The sequence below is a fragment of the Chelonia mydas genome, chromosome 6 (genome assembly GCF_015237465.2).
Source record: "Chelonia mydas isolate rCheMyd1 chromosome 6, rCheMyd1.pri.v2, whole genome shotgun sequence".
In the NCBI taxonomy this organism is placed as follows: domain Eukaryota; kingdom Metazoa; phylum Chordata; order Testudines; family Cheloniidae; genus Chelonia; species Chelonia mydas.
This window is the reverse complement of record NC_051246.2, coordinates 79,234,632-79,255,675: the sequence shown is the minus strand read 5'-3', so window position 1 is coordinate 79,255,675 and position 21,044 is coordinate 79,234,632. Positions and strand designations below refer to the sequence as shown.

The window sequence follows — 21,044 nt, the reverse complement described above, 5'->3', positions numbered from 1 at the left end:
TCTCTGCTAATTAATTAAGATGAGCTGTTATCAGCAGGAGAAAAAAACTTTTGTAGTGATAATCAAGATGGCCCATTTAGACAGTTGACAAGGAGGATACTTAACTTAGGGAAATAGATTCAATATGTGTAATGACCCAGCCACTCCCAGTCTCTCATCTTAATTAATTAGCCTCTTACAGTTTGTATGTCAACTTCCACTTTCTCTGTACGTATATATCTTCTTACTGTATGTTCCATTCTATGCATCCAATGAAGCACTCCTTTTCTTTTTGCGGATACAGACTAACACAGCTGCTACTCTGAAACCTTTAGTTCTCTGTAATTACTTGGGCGTGACCATGCAGTGACGGCATCTGTTTTATTGGGATCAGTACTCACACCCTCTTGAGACACAATGTGACCCACATACTTCACCAAGGTTCGACAGAACTGGCATTTGTCAATTGAAAGCTTCAGCCCATAGGCTTCCAATCGATCTAGAACTTTAAGAAGTCTTGCTTCATGCTCCTCCAAGGTTCTTCCAAAAACAATCAGGTCATCCAAATAAACTAACATTTGCATTAAATTCATATGTCCCACAACTTTCTCCATAAGACGCTGAAACGTAGCATGTGCTCTAGACATCCCTTGGGGCATGCGTTCAAATTGATAAAACTCTAACAGACAAAGGCCGTCTTCTCCTTTTCTTCTTTTCCCAGAGGGATCTAGTAGTATCCATTTTGAAGATCCAATACAGAGACCACTGGCTATGCAGCAAACAGTCCAAGGCACCTTGTACTCAAGGCATGGTGTACTGGTCAACTACTGTGCACCTTTTTAGTGTGCGGTAATCAATACATCCACATTTTTCCATTCTTCTTACGGACCACTACAATGGGTGAGGCATACGGACCTGCGGGACTCGGTAATTATGCCATTTTCAATAAGCTCCTAAAGATGATGTTGCACATCTTCCATCTCTGAGAGGGCAATCGCTCCCTGAAAGGGATGAAAGGCTGTGAATCTTGTAGTCTGATGTTGTGCTCCACTCCTTTTGCACATCCCACTCATGCAGGGAGAATACCTTGGATCATTCACAAAGCTTCTTGCTCAGGCGATCCTTCCACTCTCCTCAGACAACGGTGAGTCTCCAAAGTCAAATTTTGAAGGCTCTATTGCTGGAATTTCAGCTTCATACTGGGCTCTCACAATGGTTTCAGGCTCAAAGAGGTCTGCTATCTTCTGTCCTGGTTTCATGTCCGCTGCCTAGCGAGTGCCATTTAGTTGAGGGTGAGTCCCTCAATCGGGAAGTGACATGTACAGTTCTGCTGCCCTTGATTCACACAACAAGGATAACAGCCTTTATTACTCCTGCCCCGATAACAAGGAGACTGGGAATCCCACACCAGCCAAAAGTGACAATTTGGGCAAGCAATCCCATCATGCTAAGCACACTGGCAGGATGGGTGTGCCCATGCAAATGAGATCAGCTCCTGAAGTCCTTTTCCACAGCTTACCACTAGATGTCCGGGAGAGCTCATTCAGTCTCTGCTTACAGTAATATCAGAAGCCACCATACAAAGAAAGCAGGCAGGTCTAAAAAAATCCAGTTAATCAGGACTTGAAATAGGGCAGTCAATGTTCCTCAATCTATCTACCTCCTCAAGTGTCTTGTTGGCTTAAATGAAAGCAGGACCAGATCTAAAAGTCACAGGAAACTCCTGCAATTTTTACTCATATGAGTAGTCTTTACTCATGCAAATCAGGAGTCAGTGGGACTATTAATGAGAGTAAGAGTCGCAGAATTAAGCGCCTAACATCCAGATTATTATTTCTAGATGCTCTGTGTCTTCTCTTTTATAGCACAGTTTACACCTAAGATATTAAGGTAAAACCTGGGGTAGGAAACACCATGTGTTTTAATTCATGGAGTTTCCTCTGCTCTGTTGACAGTGTCCATCAGCCAACAGAGGACACGGAGTTTGGCTCTAAAGCACCCACAGAAAATCCGAGTCACCTGTGCAGAAGCACACTGCTTCTCACTTTTCCCACCAGCTATGGTAGCAAGTCTCTTGTGGAGGAGGAGGGCTATTTACTTAGCAAAGGAGGTTACAGCCAGAAATAACGTGGACTGAAAAGCTTTATCTTATGTGATGTAATGTATCCACAGAGAGTAACAATGATCTAGTGAAAAGAAAAGGAGTACTTGTGGCACCTTAGAGACTAACCAGTTTATTTGAGCATGAGCTTTCGTGAGCTACAGCTCACTTCATCGGATGCATAGCATATCGTGGAAACTGCAGAAGACATTATATACACACAGAGACCATGAAACAAAACTTCCTCCCACCTCACGAAAGCTCATGCTCAAATAAACTGGTTAGTCTCTAAGGTGCCACAAGTACTCCTTTTCTTTTTACGAATACAGACTAACACGGCTGTTACTCTGAAAAATGATCTAGTGCTGCATCCTCTCACCTCCAGCCCTGGCGCCCTTACCATAGAACCCCAAAGTAGCAGTGTACCTACAGGACATTTCATGATATCAAACCAATGCTTCTCCCTTTACACCTACTACTTTGGGAATTGATGAATTTGGCCGTTTCTAATCAAAGCAGGCTATGATAATATCTTGCCGGAATTCCTCTAGCACCTTGGACCAAAGGTGTCACAGTGGCTTATTAACTTCTGCATACGGGTCATTAATGAGAAGTCACCATGCACTTGGCATTAAGCAAAGATTACTGCCATTCTTAAGCCAGGCAACGACCCCTACAATGTGTCAAGTTACCCCCCAATATCCTTGCTGTCAACATGTTTCAAGGTGTTTGATCCTCCAACAAACTGCTTCAGATTTGGACGATGTCTTGCAGGTCGAGCAGGCAGGGTTCAGGAAAGGACTACCTTTATCAAGAACAGTTTTCAACAAAATCCAAAAACGGGAGCCATCTTCTTGGATTTGACTGATGCTTATGGCATCATTTGACACAGACGCCTTTTGTTTAAACTCTCTCGAGTTGCCCCACATTGGGTGGTTGAAATAATAGAGCTCTTTCTCCAAAACATGCGGTTCAGAGTACACATGGGCAACGGGCTGTAGCTCTTAGAAGTGTCAGATCAACAGTTTTCCTCAAAAAGAAAAGGAGTACTTGTAGCACCTTAGAGACTAACAAATTTATTTGAGCATAAGCTTTCGTGAGCTACAGCTCACTTCATCGGATGCATTCAGTGGGGGGGGGGGGGGAAGGCTCAGTTCTTTCACCAATACTGTTCAATGTGTACATGAACGATCTGCCAACTACACTCTTGCGCAAGGTTATCTATGCTCACGACATCTGCTGCAGCTACCAAGCTCAGTCCCTCTCAGAAATTGACGAGCTCTTGAATGATATGAAGCTCATGGCAGACCTTTGTAGTCGATGGCACCTGCAGCTGAGCTTTTCCAAGACGGTTTCTAGTGTATTTCATCTGCATGATGCAAGTGCAAGCCACAAGATAAATGTTTTCTTCAATGGCCATCTGCAGCATGATCCAAACCTGGTTTGCCTCAGTGTGACACTGGATAGGTCATTAATGTACCTCAACCACTTGAAGACGATGGCAGCCAAAGTCAGCACTCAGAACAAGCTGCTCAGAAAATGTGCTGGTTCAACCTGGGGTGCAAGCATCCAGATGCTTAGAACATCAGCCCTTTCCCTCTGCTATTCACCAGCAGAGTACTGAGTTCCTGTCTGGTGTCGCTCGTCTCACACAATGCTGACCGATGTAAAGCTGCCAATATTTACTAATATAGCATATAGCACCCCATATTCACCATCAGAAAGCCTCTGTCACGCTGCTGGCCAGGACCACTGAGAACAGTGACCTGTCTTTCTAAACAGACCTCTTCAACCACCTGCCAGCTCGCCTGTCTTCTAGACACCCTTTATGGTCATTTATGCCACCACAGGACATGATGGTGGAATCTGCTTGGTGCAACAAGCGGTCAGCGATGACAACTGTCAATCACTCTCTCACCACTGACCCACTGTCGACTAGGTTTTGATCTACCAAGACACCTGTGGTCATCTCTGAACCAGTTTTGAACAGGACAGGACAATTGTGCAGCCAATTTCTTTAAACGAGGTTTTTCTAATGACCTGCAATGCAGCTGCAGTCAACTTCAGACTATTTCGCATATCCTTGACAAGTACCCATTGACTTATTTCGACCCACTGACTTACGGCTCTCCATCTGGCTGATGATGACACCATCAAATGGCTCAGCACATTGTGCATACACTGAGAGGGAGAAGGGAGAACAAAACCCCTTAACATGTGCAGGACAATATGAGAGAACAGTTAGAACATTATTCAGCTATCACAATATTACTCCTAGAAAACAAAAAAATTTTCTGTCTTTGAATAAGTATCACTCCTTTTCCATTCCAAGACCATATACCCCTGAGCTTGAAAATTAATTTTAAAAAATAGGTTTAAAACTCATCATACTGCTTTCTACTGCTGCTACTAAAAAAACAAATGTTTCTGGCTGGAGCTTTTGTGGGTTTTAGTTGCCAGTCAATAAGATTGCTGATCCATGTTGTGTCACCATTTTTAAAGCAGAATTCCACTCCGCTTTCATCTTTCACTCTCCTACAAAAAAAAGTAATGGCATGATACAGTACAGCAGGCAAATACTTTAATAATTAAAATATTTTTGTCAACACATTTTTTATATTGATCTAATTGCAATATTTATTTTTCAGCTGATGATCAGAAGACGACACTGCAATTATCCTGCAGTCCTCAAGTCCATCATACCTATTTTTCTCAAATGTGTTTTTTCTTCTTGGTAATCTTTAAGACTCTAACTTTGCAAAACCTCCATACACAGAACTCCCACTGAACTCAAAATAACTTTGGAAATATGCAAGAGATGATGGAAATGTTGTAATCATAGTTCATAAATGGGTTCACGTAAATTTCTTTAAAAGAAATTATAAACAGAATTATAAATATTTGGGATAAACTTTCGAGAAACTCAAGAATAATCATGTCAGAAGATTTTATTATGGTAAAGGACAAGCCAATATTTCAAAGAAAACACACTTATTAAGAACAAGATCTATAACATACATTATATAAACACAGACACACACATATACATCAGCAGCACAGAACGAACCTGAAGAACTCTATAAAGGCTGTCTTAGCAACAAACCGTAACAATTAAAAGCCAAGTTCTGGTTTCCTTCAAAGAGTATAAGTAAGGAGACCTTCTCAGGCGATTGGTGGAGAGTAGAATCCTCCACCAACACCCAACAGCCTGGTATGGAGCAGCAACAAAGTAATCTGCGTTCAGCTGTATTGTCTACAGGTCCACTGTACCTCCCCCGTAGACACAGGTTTTAGCCACAGGACCCACATGTCACAGACAAACATCCTACACCTCCAATGCTCAGCTGACCTGCCACCTCTCCAACCTGTGCCTCAAGAACTATAGTAATGGAGGGCCATTTAAGTACCTATGATTGATGCTTCTGAGAATGCCCTCTGTACAGACTCTCCCTGGCTTGCTTCCTTCGGCACTTTTCAGGCTTTGAACGCACACAATGAGGCGGAGCATCTAAAGAAAATTTGAATCACTTAGAAAAAAGCTATTGATGGTTAAAAACTTGTACATTAAAGCTACAAACCTGCATACTGTAATAAATGTTTAAAATAAAAATCAATCAAATTATTTCAATTTTGCCATTAACATTCAAAAGGCAAAAAAATTTCAGGTCCATTTTTTTTCTAAAAACTAGTGAAGACCAACATAAAGAAAGATAGCTCTTCTAGATTCCTTTTCTCCCCTAAATTACTCAGGGGAATATTTACGTGTTTTTTTTTTTAAATCCTGTTTTCATAAAACTGTTTTTAAAAATATTTAATACTTTTCAATTCAGGATTTGACCATAAAGGAAAATTCCGACAAGCGGGGAAATCTGGTACCATTTTAGGCTTCAGTCAGTAAAGCACTTAAAAGCCCATACTTAAGTCGCACTGGCTTTATTTAAGTATTTAAACGGGGGTTTAAATGCTTTTTTGAAACTGGGCCTTAGGCACTAATCCTGCAAGTAAATACACATGTTTGAACACATGGATTCAGTAAGACTCCCAGAGTGACCTGCCTGGTATATTAAAATTAAATTACCCTTTAGTGATCAGAATTTATATATCCCACATTCAGCATACTTGGTACTATAAACTGAAGACTATATATATATCTCCCTACATGTTACACATAGGACTGGAAGGAACCGCTTAGGTCACTTACTCCTGGGAGAATTTTGTGCCGCTGCATGTGCACAGAATTCATGTCTCCCGCAGATTTCTTTGCTTTCCTGCAGAAAAATGACTTTCTGAGAAGGAAGCAAAGGGAAGCTGCAAGCGCAGTCATGCACCACTCCCTAGCAGAGCAGATACATCGTTTCAGGCACCCGGAGCAGCTGGCGGAGAGGTAAATAACCACGGGGTTGGGGACACTCCAGCCAGTGGCTCCTACCCTAAGCTGGGATCAGCTGTTAGTCCTGGCTGGGCTGGAGGCAGGAGAGGACAGAACTTCCTCTTCCCCTGCAAGGAGTGTCTGGGGCTGTCACCCCAAGAAACCTCCAGCGGCTGCAGGAAGCTCAGCATCCCCCCGCTTCCCGTCCCCATCACTCCTTAACTGTAGGAGTAGGGGTCACTGTACAAGAAGCTGCTCCCCCATCCACCCAACCTCCGTGCATCTGGACATCCCAACCCCAGACACTCCTGCCAAGCCTCATCAACTACATCCAGAACCCCCCTAGCCCTCCATACCTAAACCCCACCCCACTTAACCTCAATCACTACAACTGGAGCCCCCCTGCAACCCTCTACCTCCAGACCCCCACCCCTGCACTCAGACCACCCCGCACTGAGCTCCCTACACTCAAACCACCACCCTGATGCCCCACCCCCTGCACTACCTTGAGCCCCACTGACCCCCAACTAGCTGCAGCCAGACCCCACCCCACCAAGCCCCACTACCCCAGCACCCAGGACCCCCCCCCACTAAGACCCCCACACCCAGACCCCTCTGCTGAGCCCCAACCACCTTCAACTGGAAGCCTGTGCAGAGTCCCATTGCCTCTGTACCTGTAACCCTCCCAACGAGCCTCTGTGCATCCAGATTCCCCCGCACTGAGCTGCCTGCACCCAGAATCCACTCACCCCATATCTGGATCCCCTCACACTGAGCTCCTCCACACTTGGATCCTACCTGGTTGAGCCTGCCTGACCCACACCTGGTGCACCTGGCGCACCTGGCGCAGAGCCCCAGGGTGTTTCTGGGGCAAGCCCAGGCCTTGTGCTGTGTCAGGGTCGGGTGCAGCCTACTGCTGAGTCCCGGTCCTGTGGATGAGGGGGCTGCAGGGTGATCTCCCATCTTTGTGCAGCCAGGGGCCTGTGCTCCCCACTGCCATGCTAGAGTTTCTTGATTTATTTATTGACAAATAAAACTTGCAGAATTTTGCAGAATTTTAAAATATTGTGTGCAGAATTTTAATTTTGTTTTGTGCAGAATTTTTAATTTTTTAACACAGGAATAGCTACTGAGTCCATCAATACAAGTAATTTGTATGGTTTTATAAATCCAAAACCATACAACCTACTTGTATTGATGGCCTCAGTGCCCTAAGCGGTCCCTTCTAGTCCCATGCGTATGTATAGATAGTAACCCTAAACAATCTTTATCCCCTACTAACACATTAGACTATTTAAAATAAATCTAATTTACGTCACACATTTCACATAGTCTGGAACACAACATCAGAATGGTCAGTTTCACATTTGTCTGCAGTCATTTTCACTCTCTCTTGTACACTAGCATAAAACTGCTGTGGTGGGCTTTCCAACACTGCAGGGGAATATTTACATTTTTAAAAAATCCTGGTTTTATAAAACTGTTTTTAAAACTATTTAATACTTTTTAATTCATATTAGTTTTTTCAGTGAGGTTTGTTTTAATTTATTATTAAACAAGCACTTGTAATATAAACATACTTTACAAACTAAAAGCTAGACATATTATGTAGTTTTCATCTAGACAGACCCTTTCCTGCATCCTCAGATCCAAAGCGTTACATGAAAAAAAGAGTGATGTTATTTTGGTCACTGCTTTCAAATTATTTCAACTTAAGACTTTTAATAAAAGTTTAAATTATTAAAAACCTTCATCAATTCTCTTTTTTTCCTACTTCCAACAGGCAGCAAATTGAGCTCTCTCTAAAAAAAATTATATTGTAACACCATCTGAAGAAAATCTGAATCACTTAGAAGAAAGCTACTGGTGATTAAAGGCTTGCACATTAAAGCTACAAAACTGCATTCTGTAATAAATAAATGCTTAAAATAAAAATCAAATGATTTTAATTTTGCCATTAACATTCACAAGGTAAAAAAATTCTAGTTCCACCTTTTTCTAAAAACTAGTAAAGACCAAAATAAAGAATGATAGCTCTTCTAAATTCCTTGTCTTCTCTATAATTACTCAATTATTCATTAGAATATTCAAGACCTCCATTGCAATTTTTACACCAGAATCCCATATATGGGTTTGACTGTAAGGAGATGGTTACGCAAGGTCTACTATAAAGGCAATGTATTTCCAATATTTATTTCTGTAAAATATCCTATAGTGGAATTCATATTTCCACACAAGAAAGAAGCAGTTATTTAGTTCCAGACAACTTGATAACATCTCTTTCAACTATAGTTATAATTATCGTGTACGAACTTCCAAAGCAGACGTTGTCAAGATTTAACATTAGCATTAATTTATGTCATAACTGACTGTTACTATAAAGAAAATGGCAAAGCATCCATTTCACCAAAGACAGCACGTATCGAAAGGGAAATTTCATCTTAATTACCACTAATCTCCCCATTTTTAATTAAATTGATCAGTAATTTATTATCTTTCCCAGCCTTAGAAAGCTGTTATCACGAAGCTTCCAACAGAGAGCATATCTGTACTTCCCTTCTCCAATACTGTCGTTTTAAAAAAAAATGTAGAAGTGCGGCAGCATATTTCCTCAAATTCCTGTCCTGCCTCCTATACACACACACTATTAAAAAAAAAAACTTCACTGATATCTCTGGACTGGTTGTACCAGCCTCAAGTGCCCTATTGCTCCACAAAGATTTATAAGGAACATCACGAATCTAGTACTCCAGACTAATGGACACAATGGGCAAAATCCTGGCCCCACTGAAGCTTATGAGAGTTTTGCCACTAATTAAAAGAGCTTTGAGAAAATGTAACGTGGTCTCAGACAGCAGGAGTATAGAGTATTGAGTTCAGGTCACTTCCCACTGGCTTTACATCACAGTGGCACTGATTGTGACTTCACTGGATCCCAGAGGTATCACCCATTCCATCAGAAGAAACTGCGGTAGGATAGCAGACAGAAAAGAAGTAATTTCAGAGGAAAGTTTAACCAATTCAGAACTTCCCAACTTTATGATACTAAAATTAAATAAAACTGAAAACAACCAAAGAAGGACATAATGGGTTTAGTCACCTTGCCCCGGTGATAGTTTCTAATCTCTATAACATTCATCTTAGAACTAAATTATTCATACAATTTTAATATAAAACAATGAACAAGCAATTTAAGCATGACGTTTTCAGGTTTATCAATTATAAATCTGATGAAATAAAATTATGATTGGAAAGGTATTGAATACTTAAATCGAAGATCAGAATTATCTTTTAGGCAACTTAAGGAAGCCTTTTTCTAGGACTATAAATAATATTCAAATTAATCATTTCATTTTAGTAACAACTTTCACAATTAATACTGCCTTCTGACATTTACAAAAATATGATTATGTATTCTGGAAACCTCAAACAATCATCTGAAAGACATTCAAGAAAATGAAGAAACTTCAACTGTGTCATTCAAAGTTGCTTCTTTCCTCTCTGTGATCCAAAATCCAATGTCTTTCTACTGATTTCAGTGGGGTTTGAATCAAACCCCAAGTAATAAAGATCACATTACATTTTTTGAAAAAGAGCAGAATAAATTTCAGTGTCTTAGCCAATATAGCCATTTTTATTGAAAGAATGATTTGATTGCTAAAAAGATTGGGTTAAGCTACTGCTGAGTATATAACGGCATTTGAACATAGTCACTGCACTACCAACATCAAAATCATAATTGTAAAGTACTTGGGAATACTTTGAGTATGAAATGCAGTATGAATAATATTCTAACACTTTGAGTTTTACTTTACAATACATAGGTCCACGGAAAAGCAAATGTATAAATTTCCTGTACACTAATAAACAAAATGCACACAAAATCTATGAGAGCCAGTGGGAAACAAGCAAAATATTACATCAGTTGCGTAAACCTCAGAGAACTTTACATCACATGCTCATGATAAATAATTCTCTTTAAATACAATATTTTCTGCATACTTTTGCATACAATTGCTTATTATTATGGGCATCTATTTATTGTATATGATCAAGGTTTTTGGTTATCAGTATGGTCTATCTCAAGTGTAAACAACAGATTAAGATACTAAGCCCCCATTTCACATAAATTTATATTGTAAGGAAGAACAACAGAAAAGAAAACAAATATTACACAGAAGTATAAACATTTTTTAAAAGTTTTCAAACTTTCCACAAGGAGTGAGTTATTTAGCTAAACTAATAAATACGCTTTATTTAATGCTCTTCAATTATTTGATATTCTGACAAGTAAAATCCTTATGCAACATACCTTAACAAGTTTCAAAAGGCGATAAAGATCTTCAACCTCATCTCCTTCACACCTGGTATATACTCTTCCAGTGTCCACACTGGTACCCTTTATGGTGTGACGATAGAGAGGCAAATCCATTGCTTCAGCATACAGGTCTATGGCATGATGTCCTACTGTCTGATACATGTAGCTGTCCAGCTCATCTGTCCCTTCTGACACAATTAAATAGAGACAAACATGACGCTAAGTACATCATTCAGCATTTACAGAAAATCGTAATACTTTAAAAGCACCAAGAGTACCTAAATCTGAGTATTCCTTAGTTCATTGACACACACATCTGTGATGGCATCTCTACAAACATGGAATAAAAAAAATTGGATTTCTCCCCTCTTATATTTACATGTAACAATGTGTCTCATGCAACTGCCTACTTCTTAATGTAGGCATTTCCAGTGCTTCATCCACAAATCCCCCACTATGGATCCAACCCAGAACCAAGTGAGCCAATGGTAACTTTGCTTTGCTATGCAGGAGGAGCACAACCCCAGAGGCACAGACCCATAGTTTTTACCTGGTGTTTCAGCATACTTAGTGCAATATACATAGAACACACTGCAGCAATTATTCTAGTGGTTAGAAATAGGCTGTCAAAACTTCCTGAAACTTAGCCATTAATACATTTAGTACTGACAACACGATACTCACAGCAAGTTATTTCAGTATAAATGGAACAACAGAGGATTACAGCAGTAATTTTATATTGTTTAATGCATTGTAAAGAAAGGGTAATATTTGTTGTTGCATCCAGGACTTTTCAATCTCCATTCCTTTTAAAAACTTGGGGTAGAACTCACCAAACTTCTTGTTGCTGCTGCTTTAATTAAGAGACAAATTTCTCTAAACGTTCTTATCAATTGGTTGGCAGCTAATCAATAACAAAAAAGGCAGCATATGTAGATTGTAATAATTAAACCCCAAACCTTGCAATTCACATTTTACGTAACTCAGGAGTTATCCAACAATTGTGACCATTATTGATAATTTTTCAACTGATCAATAATAAAGAACACTTAATTATTGCTCAAACCTACAATTCACTGGTAAAATTTGATAGAGTTCAAATTTGTAGGAAGGGCGGCCAGCACATCCCTTGGCCCGCACCGCTTCCCACAGCCCCCATTGGCCTGGAGCGGCGAACCGCGGCCAGTGGGAGCCGTGATCGGCCGAACCTGCAGACGCAGCAGGTAAACAAACTGGCCCGGCCCACCAGGGGCTTTCCCTGAACAAGCAGCGGCCCTAGTTTGAGAACCACTGGTCTAGAGGGTTCTGTAATCTTAACAAATTAACCAGGACCGGAGAAGTTGATTTTACAAGAAAAACAGTATTTTTAGATTTATATAAAATCTGATACCTGAAAAGAACAGACAGGGTCCCTTTTAAGCTGCCACTTAGTTCTGAATTTGCAGTTACTTTATTACTTGAGGGTCTCCAGGCAACAGTGGTACAAGATAAAATAAAATGAATGGGATAGGACCTACTGCTGCCTGGGGCACCTCAGTTAACTTTCCATCATATTCCCTACCACATACACATAAAGAGGCCATTTTATGATTTGAATGACAACATTGATGTGGCTACATTAGTTTTACAACAAACATATTTCAAAAAGATTAGAGAGGTTTTGTCCTGGGTACCAAGGGAATAAACTTCCCCAACCAACTGATTTTATATTCACCTACTCTACCAATGATTCACACATGAACTCCTTCTCCCAGCAGGCACACCTCCTCCTCTGCTTCCCTCACAAACCTCCACACTTTGGATGGCAAAGGAGACACCCTTTTCAATCGTGGGGCCTCATTCCCCTCCCACTGATACAAAAGTCATCTCCTTTTCAAATCTCACTTAAACCCTTCCTGTTCATCTTAATTTAAGATTGATGCTAAACCTCGCTCACTTTTCACTACCTTCATTACTGTACCCATGCATTCTCCCCTTACTACAGTACAAGAAAGTATTTATGCATTTTCCTCCTTTTAAACTGCAGAATCCTTCCTTTTACCATTTTTCATTTTCTTGTATTGTTTTCTCTTGTTTGCTGCTTTACAAGCGGCTTTAACAAATTCTCTAAATTGTTTCTCCCCTTCTTCACCTCTCTCTGTAAAGATGTCTAGGATACCTGCCATATGTGCAAAAAAATAGCAGGGTTTAACTCAGACACAGCTGTGCCTCAGCTGTTTCCTATTTCAGAAAGTTTCCTACAAGCAATGAGGCATTCTTACCTGTGTTTTCAGTAGGTCTTAAGTTGGCTAGAGCAACAATCTGATGCCCAGCAGCAACACACTGCATCATATTGTAACAGCTGTCCTTTCCACCACTGGAATTAGAAAAAAAAATGAAATTATCAGACAACTAAACCAGGCACTGCTAGGCACTGTCGCCCTTTTTTAACTTTTACCTGATTACTTCAAAATTATAACGCAGGGCCACAGAATAAAGTTTTCAAATAAGAAGTATTAAGGAGAATTAGAACAGTAACAAACATCTAAGACTGTACCATACAAAATCTTTATAAGAACAGAAAGCTTATAAAATGCTGAAGAGTTCAGTTAGATCTAAAATCCATAAGGTTTATGTGAAATTCCTAATTTGATGGGAGAGAGAGAGAAACTTTCATTGTACGTAAGCTCTTTGGAGAAGAGGCTGTCTTTTGCTCAAAGGATTAGTGATGGATCACACAATGTTTCCTCTCTAAAATACTGATTTTTAAAAGCAGCGGTGAGAACCTGGCTTCTGGTTGTGCGCCTGGATATAACTGTGGACAAAATTAATTACAGGTGCATTTTAAAGCAACTGGCACAACAGGTCCCTGTTGTTCATCTAAGTGCTGATGTAATATAATATTTAATATAAATAAAGTGCAAAATAGATTTGATTTTGAAATTAATAATCCAACATTCAAAAGCTAAAAGAATACTCCGCCTCTGTCAACATGGCGAAGGCTGAATCCTTTTCTCATTGAATTTAATGGCAAAACTCCTATTTCAGTTACACATAATCAAGTCTTAAACAAATGTCAAGTAATAATAATAATAAAGCGAAAACTATCTGATCTATAGAATACTACACTTCAAACATCCATCTTCAAATTGATAGTCACTGCACCACAACGAGAGGGGAGAGTCTGTGCTTTACCTCTTTAAGAGGCAAGGCACAGAACTCACAGCCCCAAGGTGGGATCGCTATGGTGGTTTTAAGCCACCTTTGTGTCCTCCCAAATCCTGGCTGCTCCACAGGCCCTACAGAGCTGTCTTGTTATGGCAGCCTGTCCTCAGCTCTCTCTAGGCTCCCAAAGGTCTGGAGCCCTATATGTTGAGTCCTAACCCACCCCTCAACACACCATTCCCACATTCAGTCCCACCTCAAGCATGACCCCTATGCCAGAGCTGACAAAAGGATCCTAGAAAGGCAGCCTTACAGTTGTCCCCGAGTTCCCGTGCCTTTACTTATACACATAATAAACTCCTCTACACTGATTCTAACTGGCGGTACTACTAAAATCATCTGAGAAAGATTCATATAATCAGTACAGCATCCTTTCCTTCCATACTTTACCCATCTGTATATGAGGAAGGAACAATCAGTTGCACACATACAAAATGGGAAATGACTGCCTAGGAAGGAGTACTGCAGAAAGGGATCTGGGGGTCACAGTGGATCACAAGCTAAATATGCATCAACAGTATAACACCATTGCAAAAAAAAAAGCAAATATTATCTTGGGATGTATTAGTAGGAGTGTTGTAAGCAAGACACAAGAAGTAATTCTTCCACTCTACTTGGCACTGATGAGGCCTCAGCTGGAGTATCGTGTCCACATTTCAGGAAAGATGTTGATAAATTGGAGAAATTCCAGAGGAGAGCAACAAAAATGATCAAAGGTCTAGAAAATGGGACCTATATAAAGATAGAAAAAAATGGGTTTGTTTAATCTGGAGAAAAGATGACTGAGGGGGGACACGATAACACTTGTCAAGTACATAAAAGGTTGTTACAAGGAGGAGGGAGAAAAATTGTTCTTCCTAACCTCTGAGGATAGGACAAGAAGCAATGGGCTAAATTGTAGCAAGGGTGGTTTAGGATGGACTTTAGAAAAAACTTCCTAACTGTCAGGGAGGTTAAGCACTGGAATAAACTGCCTAGGGAGGCTGTGGAATCTCCATCATTGGCGGTTTTTAAGAGCAGGTTAGATAAACACCTGTTAGGAATGGTCTAGATCAGAGGTTCTCAAACTGTGGTCCATGGACCACCAGTGGTCCACAAGCTCCATTCAGGTGCTCTGTAGATAGTTCCCTGGGTGGCCTCACACAAGAGAATGAAGGGCTACACACCCATGAAGGCGTGGCTTCACTAATTCGGTGCCTGGACCCTGGAGAGTCAGACGTTCATGTAAGGTGAGGTGGTGGCCTTGGAGGGAATGGGGGTAGGTGGGAGGGAGACAGCGGGGTGAGAAGGGGGGGGGGCAAATTTGGGACATGCAGGGCTGCGGCGGTCAGCGAAAGAGGCAACTTTCCCCAGCTCCAGGGCTGCGGCTGCTGGGGAGAGATGGCCCTCCTTCCCAGCCCCAGCTCAGAGGCTGCTGAGGTGGGGAAGAGAGGGAGATATCCCCCCCTTCCCAACCCCAGCTTGGGGGCTGCCACGGCAGGGGAGAGAGGGAGAGACAGAGACTTCCCTTCTTCCCAGCCCCAGCTCGGGGGCTGCCACAGTGGGGGAGAGGCAAATCCATCACATTAGAAAAGTAAGACTACTGATATTAAAATACGAGTTATGTGCTCTTATTTGTAGAACAAAAAAAAGTAAATTATGATTAAGGTTTTTTTATATAGCGCTTTTATCCAAAGTGCTTTACAACAGTTAGCTAACAGTACAAACAACATTTGGAAAGATCGTTAAGTGGTCACAGAGACCCTCAGCAATTTTCAAGTGGTCTGTGGAAAAAAAAAGTTTGAGAACCACTGGTCCAGATAATACCAAGTCCTGGCTTGAGTTCAGGGGACTGGACTAGAAGACCTCTCAAGGTCCCTTCCAGTCCTATGATTCAATGATAAATTGCTCTCTCATTTCATTGCTGTTAAAATTTAACATGAATTTGTTAATGAACAGGTTTTTAGCAAGTTTCTAGTTTGGGGCTCAATCACTTTTCAAAATAACCATGATGTCAAATTTCTTCTAAACAGCCAACAGACAATATAATTTAAAGCCATATCTCTATTATTTTGATACAACATGCTTGGTATAGTTAACTTAGTTACTGTTCATTTAGTTACCAATGAGATGGAAAAAAGACTGGATGTATCAAGAAACAGTAATGGGACAGAGAACCTTACCCTTATAGAGACTTCTTTTTCAAAACTAAGGGCCTCAGCTTAGCCCCGATTTTGTCCCTAAATGTAACTGCAGCCAAAACAATTATACATGAACTGTGTAGCCTTTACATATCCAACTACAAAATTTATGAGTATAATCAGGAAGCTACATATCTAAGCACTATAAAATGTACCCACAATTATTTGTACCAGCAAAACTGTGGGTGCAAACTCAGAGACTGAAAGTCACCAGTCTTTATATTGCCCTTGCTAGCATTCTCAAGAGAAGGACCATGAAATTAATAGGCATGGTAACTGAATTACACTCAGACCTCAGAGGTACCACAGAAACAGGGTTGAGGCATGTTGCTGGGACAAATCTAAAGGAAACTTGCACTGCTACCATCTGTGACATACACTGGGAAATCCAGTGTTGGCTTCCACAATGTGGCATGTTTTATGAGAAAAAATTTCCTTCTAATTTTTCTTTTAAACTACAAAATAAAGGACTAATTTAGTACATTGGCTAACTTACCAAAGTTCTTAAATATTATTATACCATTCCAGTATTAAAATAAAAAATGCTCAAAAATAAAATATCTGCTCATTTCGAAAATTGCTTGAAAAGAACAAGATAGATTTTTAAAAGAAGGATGTACTTTGACATGATTTTAGGCCCAGGGTCCCAGTTTGTTGTTTATGGACCACTTGCTGATGGTGTAGTGCTGGATGGTTACCTAGAGCTGGCTCTCCTCATTTCCAGAGAAGAGAAAAATGACAGATGGAAGGATGGGGGATGAAAAGAAGAGCCAAAATAGAAAGGTTTCAGAGTAACAGCCATGTTAGTCTGTATTCGTAAAAAGAAAAGGAGTACTTGTGGCACCTTAGAGACTAACCAGTTTATTTGAGCATGAGCTTTCGTGAGCTACAGCTATGCATCCGATGAAGTGAGCTGTAGCTCACGAAAGCTCATGCTCAAATAAACTGGTTAGTCTCTAAGGTGCCACAAGTACTCCTTTTCTTTTTCCAAAATAGAAAGTGCAATAAACTTTTTTCCAATAGGACAAAACATCCCAAAGAAGCTAAGCTGTACATAAAAGTCCTTTCTTAATATCACTTCTACACAACAGCAATTTTTGTAGCTGCCACTGACGTGAAAACAATCATAAATGGGAGGGAAAACAGTCTGTGCAATCATGAACGGGAGGACATGCAGGTCCAACAATACTCAGCCCTCCACTGATACTCAATATTGATGAGCTGGAGAGCCCCACGGAGTCAACAGAAACACCAAATAATCATGAATTGATGTCCCAGCATTACACTGTTGGGGTTTTTTTGTATACCACTGCATGATGATAATCACATCAGGCCAGAACTCCATGATTGTTCTGTGACTCTTAGGGACTCCATTTGTCAAAATATTTCCTGTCTCCTTCCATTGCTTTCTAACCTCTGAGAGAGAAAGAAGTGTTTTTCATCTCTCTCTCTTTCTTTGTCCTACTAGCTGATGGAACACGGTCAGGGCTTTTTATTTTCTTTCCTTCTCTTCATCTCCTTTACACCCTAAATTCCTGACTAGTTGGAGGAAGAGATAGGATCACTACAACATCTGTGTGTTTTTTCAGTGCTACCCACAAAGCTTCAAATGGAGCGCCATCAAACCTAGGGATTTAACCAAGTGAGGCCCACCGCAAAAAGCTCCATGCAGTTCTAGAGCAGTGATACTCAGACATCAGTGGTTTGGGAGCCAAATTAGCTATTAACATTACCCAAAAGAGTGTGAATTCATTCTTTCATTTACTACTGTACTAAATACTCATATTTAAACAGTGTGACCGGTAAAAAAAATTTTAATATACACACATACACATACAATTCTCACAGTAAATAAGTTAATAACTTAGTACAAGTTGATAACTTAATTGGTTAATAAGTAGAAAAAGCATCCTGACTGGCTAATAATTAAATCACAGTGTTTTAACATCATGTGCTGCAAATTGCTGCGGGAAACACATTAAAGAGCCATTTGCAGCTTGTGAGCCTCAGTCTGAGTATCACTGCTCTAGAGCCACAGTTTGAGATCTGAGTATCATTGAGATATGGAAAATAATAGGAGGCCGGAAATGGTAGTCAGATGGTCTGAGCTCCTGGAGCAAGATAGATATCTGGTTGTGGCATTCTGGGTATCCTGACATTTAGAGTTTTGGGAATGTAATAAAAGAAGGAACTGCAATAGATATGAGACTCTTAACGATTTCAACAGAGGCACAGCCACAGTTAGGACAAATTTTGGCCACTGGCACGACAGGCAGACTTACAAACAAGGGGAATATGAAAGAGAAAAAAAAGGGACGGTAAAGATTTCTTTAGCGACTATCCAAGACCTCTGAAAAGTATGTCCCTCATATTCTTGCATGTCACTGTTCACACACACCAAAAAAAAAAAAAAAAATCTAGACTAATTCAAGATGGGGGAATAAGAGGAAAACTTATTTTGGACAGATCACTGGCTTTAAAATGCCTGATGATTTCTGATCTAGCACAAGTTACACTTTGAGGTTTACTCAATCACTACCTCCTTAGAAAGAGACTGTCAACTTTAAATATTGTCAATACAAAAATAATTAGTTAAAATAGATTCAGATACTACTCCTGCCTATCAAAAGCACAAAAGAATGTTTTTTTAATAGAGAAATTTTCTCTCTCATCTTTTACATTACTTGCAGTGAGTAGGTTAAAAAAAATCAGACTTTGACATCTCTTTAAAACAAAAAACTCTTCTTAAAACTTTTTCTTAAGCTAAATCCATCCTAGTAAAACTGCCCATAAAAATACCAGTCATGTTACAAACCTCCTTCTTAAGATTTTATTTCATGCTGCCTTCTAGCACATTCCACTGAATAGCCAATATCAAAATAAATACTTCTAGAACTTGAAATCAGGATAAAAAATACAATTTTTCACTACAAAAAAACAAATCCCTTTTGTTGTATAACATTTTCTGTTGGAATAATTTTAAACCATAATCCTGGCCAAACCCAAATTTTAACAGGTTTCATACAGGTTGCAGGACTCTATCCAAAGAAAATCAATATAGGATCTTTACCTTAGTAAAAAGAAGTTATGGGTCGGCATCTAAAAATAAAAATATCACAGGGTTCATCCAATACACAAGCACAATGTCCTGGGTAACCTTCCTGGCTTACATGAACCATTAATTTACTATCATTTCTCAATGAAAGAATCTAGTTATCTTCTCCAATGAAAAAATAATTTAAATAAATGTCAGAAAATATAAAAACCTATTTAGAGTGTAAGAAGTGCAGAAAAGGAAGTAGCAGAAGGGTAGGAGAAACAGTCCCAGAGACAGAGGGCTATGTCAAGTGCGACTACATAAATGAATCATCTTTTTTAAAATGATGAGAGAGATTAAATGTCTCATTGAAACACACATTTGCAAAATTGATCCTAAAAGTGAGATACTTGTAAAGGGAAAAAAAATAGCCTGAAAATCAACTGAAAACGGGTGAGATGAAACAGAAAAAAATAGCAGCAGCTCACATACATACAGCACTTTTCCTCCCAAAGCATGTTACATATAATTACAGGGGACCCCCAAAATGCAGCAGAGGGCAGCCACTGACAACACAGAGCACATTGCAAGACACAGGGGAGAGTGATGACGGCAGGGTGTGGGCCTTTATTTACTTATTTTTAAGTGTGACAGGATGTTCAACACCCAAAGGCAGAGCCAGGCAGTTGTGCAAGGCCTGCTACTAGGCACACAATTACACACCCACCACTGAGATGCAGCCAGCTGAGGCAGAGCAAGCTGCGGAGCACAGAGCTGTTTAAAACGCCTTGCTGTGTTTGGGGGAGGAAGGAAAGCAAGAAATGCGCGAGCAGGAGAGTCCCGAGGGCAAGGCTGCGGGTTAGCAGCCCAGTCCCTGCTATGGGCTCTGCAGCACCCCCCAGGTGCACGAGGTGTGGCTCAGTCTGTGCAGCAGGGCAGCCCCCCACAGCCACGTTACCTGATTAAGGCCACTACTCTCATGCTGCTCGCACCCCCCGGGCTGGGCTGACACTAAGAGGGGCGGGGGCGGGGGGCTGGGACACACGGGCGCTACTACAGGCTGCAGCCGGCGCCCTCCTTCCCGAGCCACGCGCCGTTCTACACGCTCGCGCCGGTGCCGCCCGGCCAGACCCGCCCAGGGCAGGCCCGAGGCTGCCTGAACCAAAGGGCTTGTGGTGGGGGCCGACCCGCGCCGCTCTCCCTGCGACCGGCCAGCGCCCTGCCCCTGCCGCTCGGGCCGGGGCTGCCGCGACGGGCGGGCGAGCGGCGCGGGGCGACGAGGACTGAATGGCAGGCACCGCGCTGGCCGCCTATGCGAGGGCAGACGGGAGGCGTCGCAGGGAGGCCAGGGCTGATTCTGGGGGGTGTTCGCAGCGCGCCCGCTGCTCAGAGCCGTTCCAGTGCGTGACATGCAGGATGAGTCACCTCTGAGCTGTGCCCTGGGTGCTCACCCTGCTTACCGGAACCTGTTTCCCCCATGACAGTGCCCTCTCTCTATAAAAAGAACAGGAGTACTTGTGGCACCTTAGAGACTAACAAATTTATTTGAGCATAAGCTTTCGTGAGCTACAGCTCACTTCATCGGGTGCATGCGATAAGTGAGCTGTAGCTCACCAAAGCTTATGCGCAAATAAATTTGTTAGTCTCTAAGGAGCCAGAAGTCCTCCTTTTCTTTTTGCGGATACAGACTAAGACGGCTGATACTCTGAAACCTCTCTCTATAGTTATTGTTGGCCGTGATACAGCAGCCCGTGTTGTCCCTGGCACCAACAGAAGTTGGTCCAATAAAGGATATTACCCCACCTTATCTCTCTTAGAGTTAAGGTTGCCAATTTTGGTTGGACATATTCCTGGAG

At 41.2% G+C, this 21,044-nt stretch overlaps 1 protein-coding gene across 6 annotated transcripts in view; it reads right to left on the bottom strand.

Annotated features, from left to right (window-relative positions):
• Positions 1-20,473, bottom strand: part of DPH6 (diphthamine biosynthesis 6) — a 362,214-nt gene extending 341,741 nt beyond the window's left edge. Inside the window, exons 1-4 of one of the 6 annotated variants that reach the window (XM_037900521.2) lie at positions 20,147-20,414; positions 19,222-19,250; positions 13,029-13,123; positions 10,762-10,955 (exon numbers count right to left, since the gene is read on the bottom strand). In XM_037900521.2, the coding sequence (XP_037756449.1) occupies positions 10,762-10,955; positions 13,029-13,123; positions 19,222-19,250 (318 nt within the window). In that variant the 5' untranslated portion in view covers positions 20,147-20,414. Of the gene's footprint in view, positions 1-10,761; positions 10,956-13,028; positions 13,124-14,585; positions 14,628-19,221; positions 19,251-19,680; positions 19,722-19,915; positions 19,941-20,146 lie in introns of those variants that run through there. The other 5 variants (XR_006291518.1, XM_007069356.4, XM_043548583.1 and 2 more) reach the window with 5 other exon arrangements.
• Between the last annotated feature and the right edge of the window lie 571 nt (positions 20,474-21,044).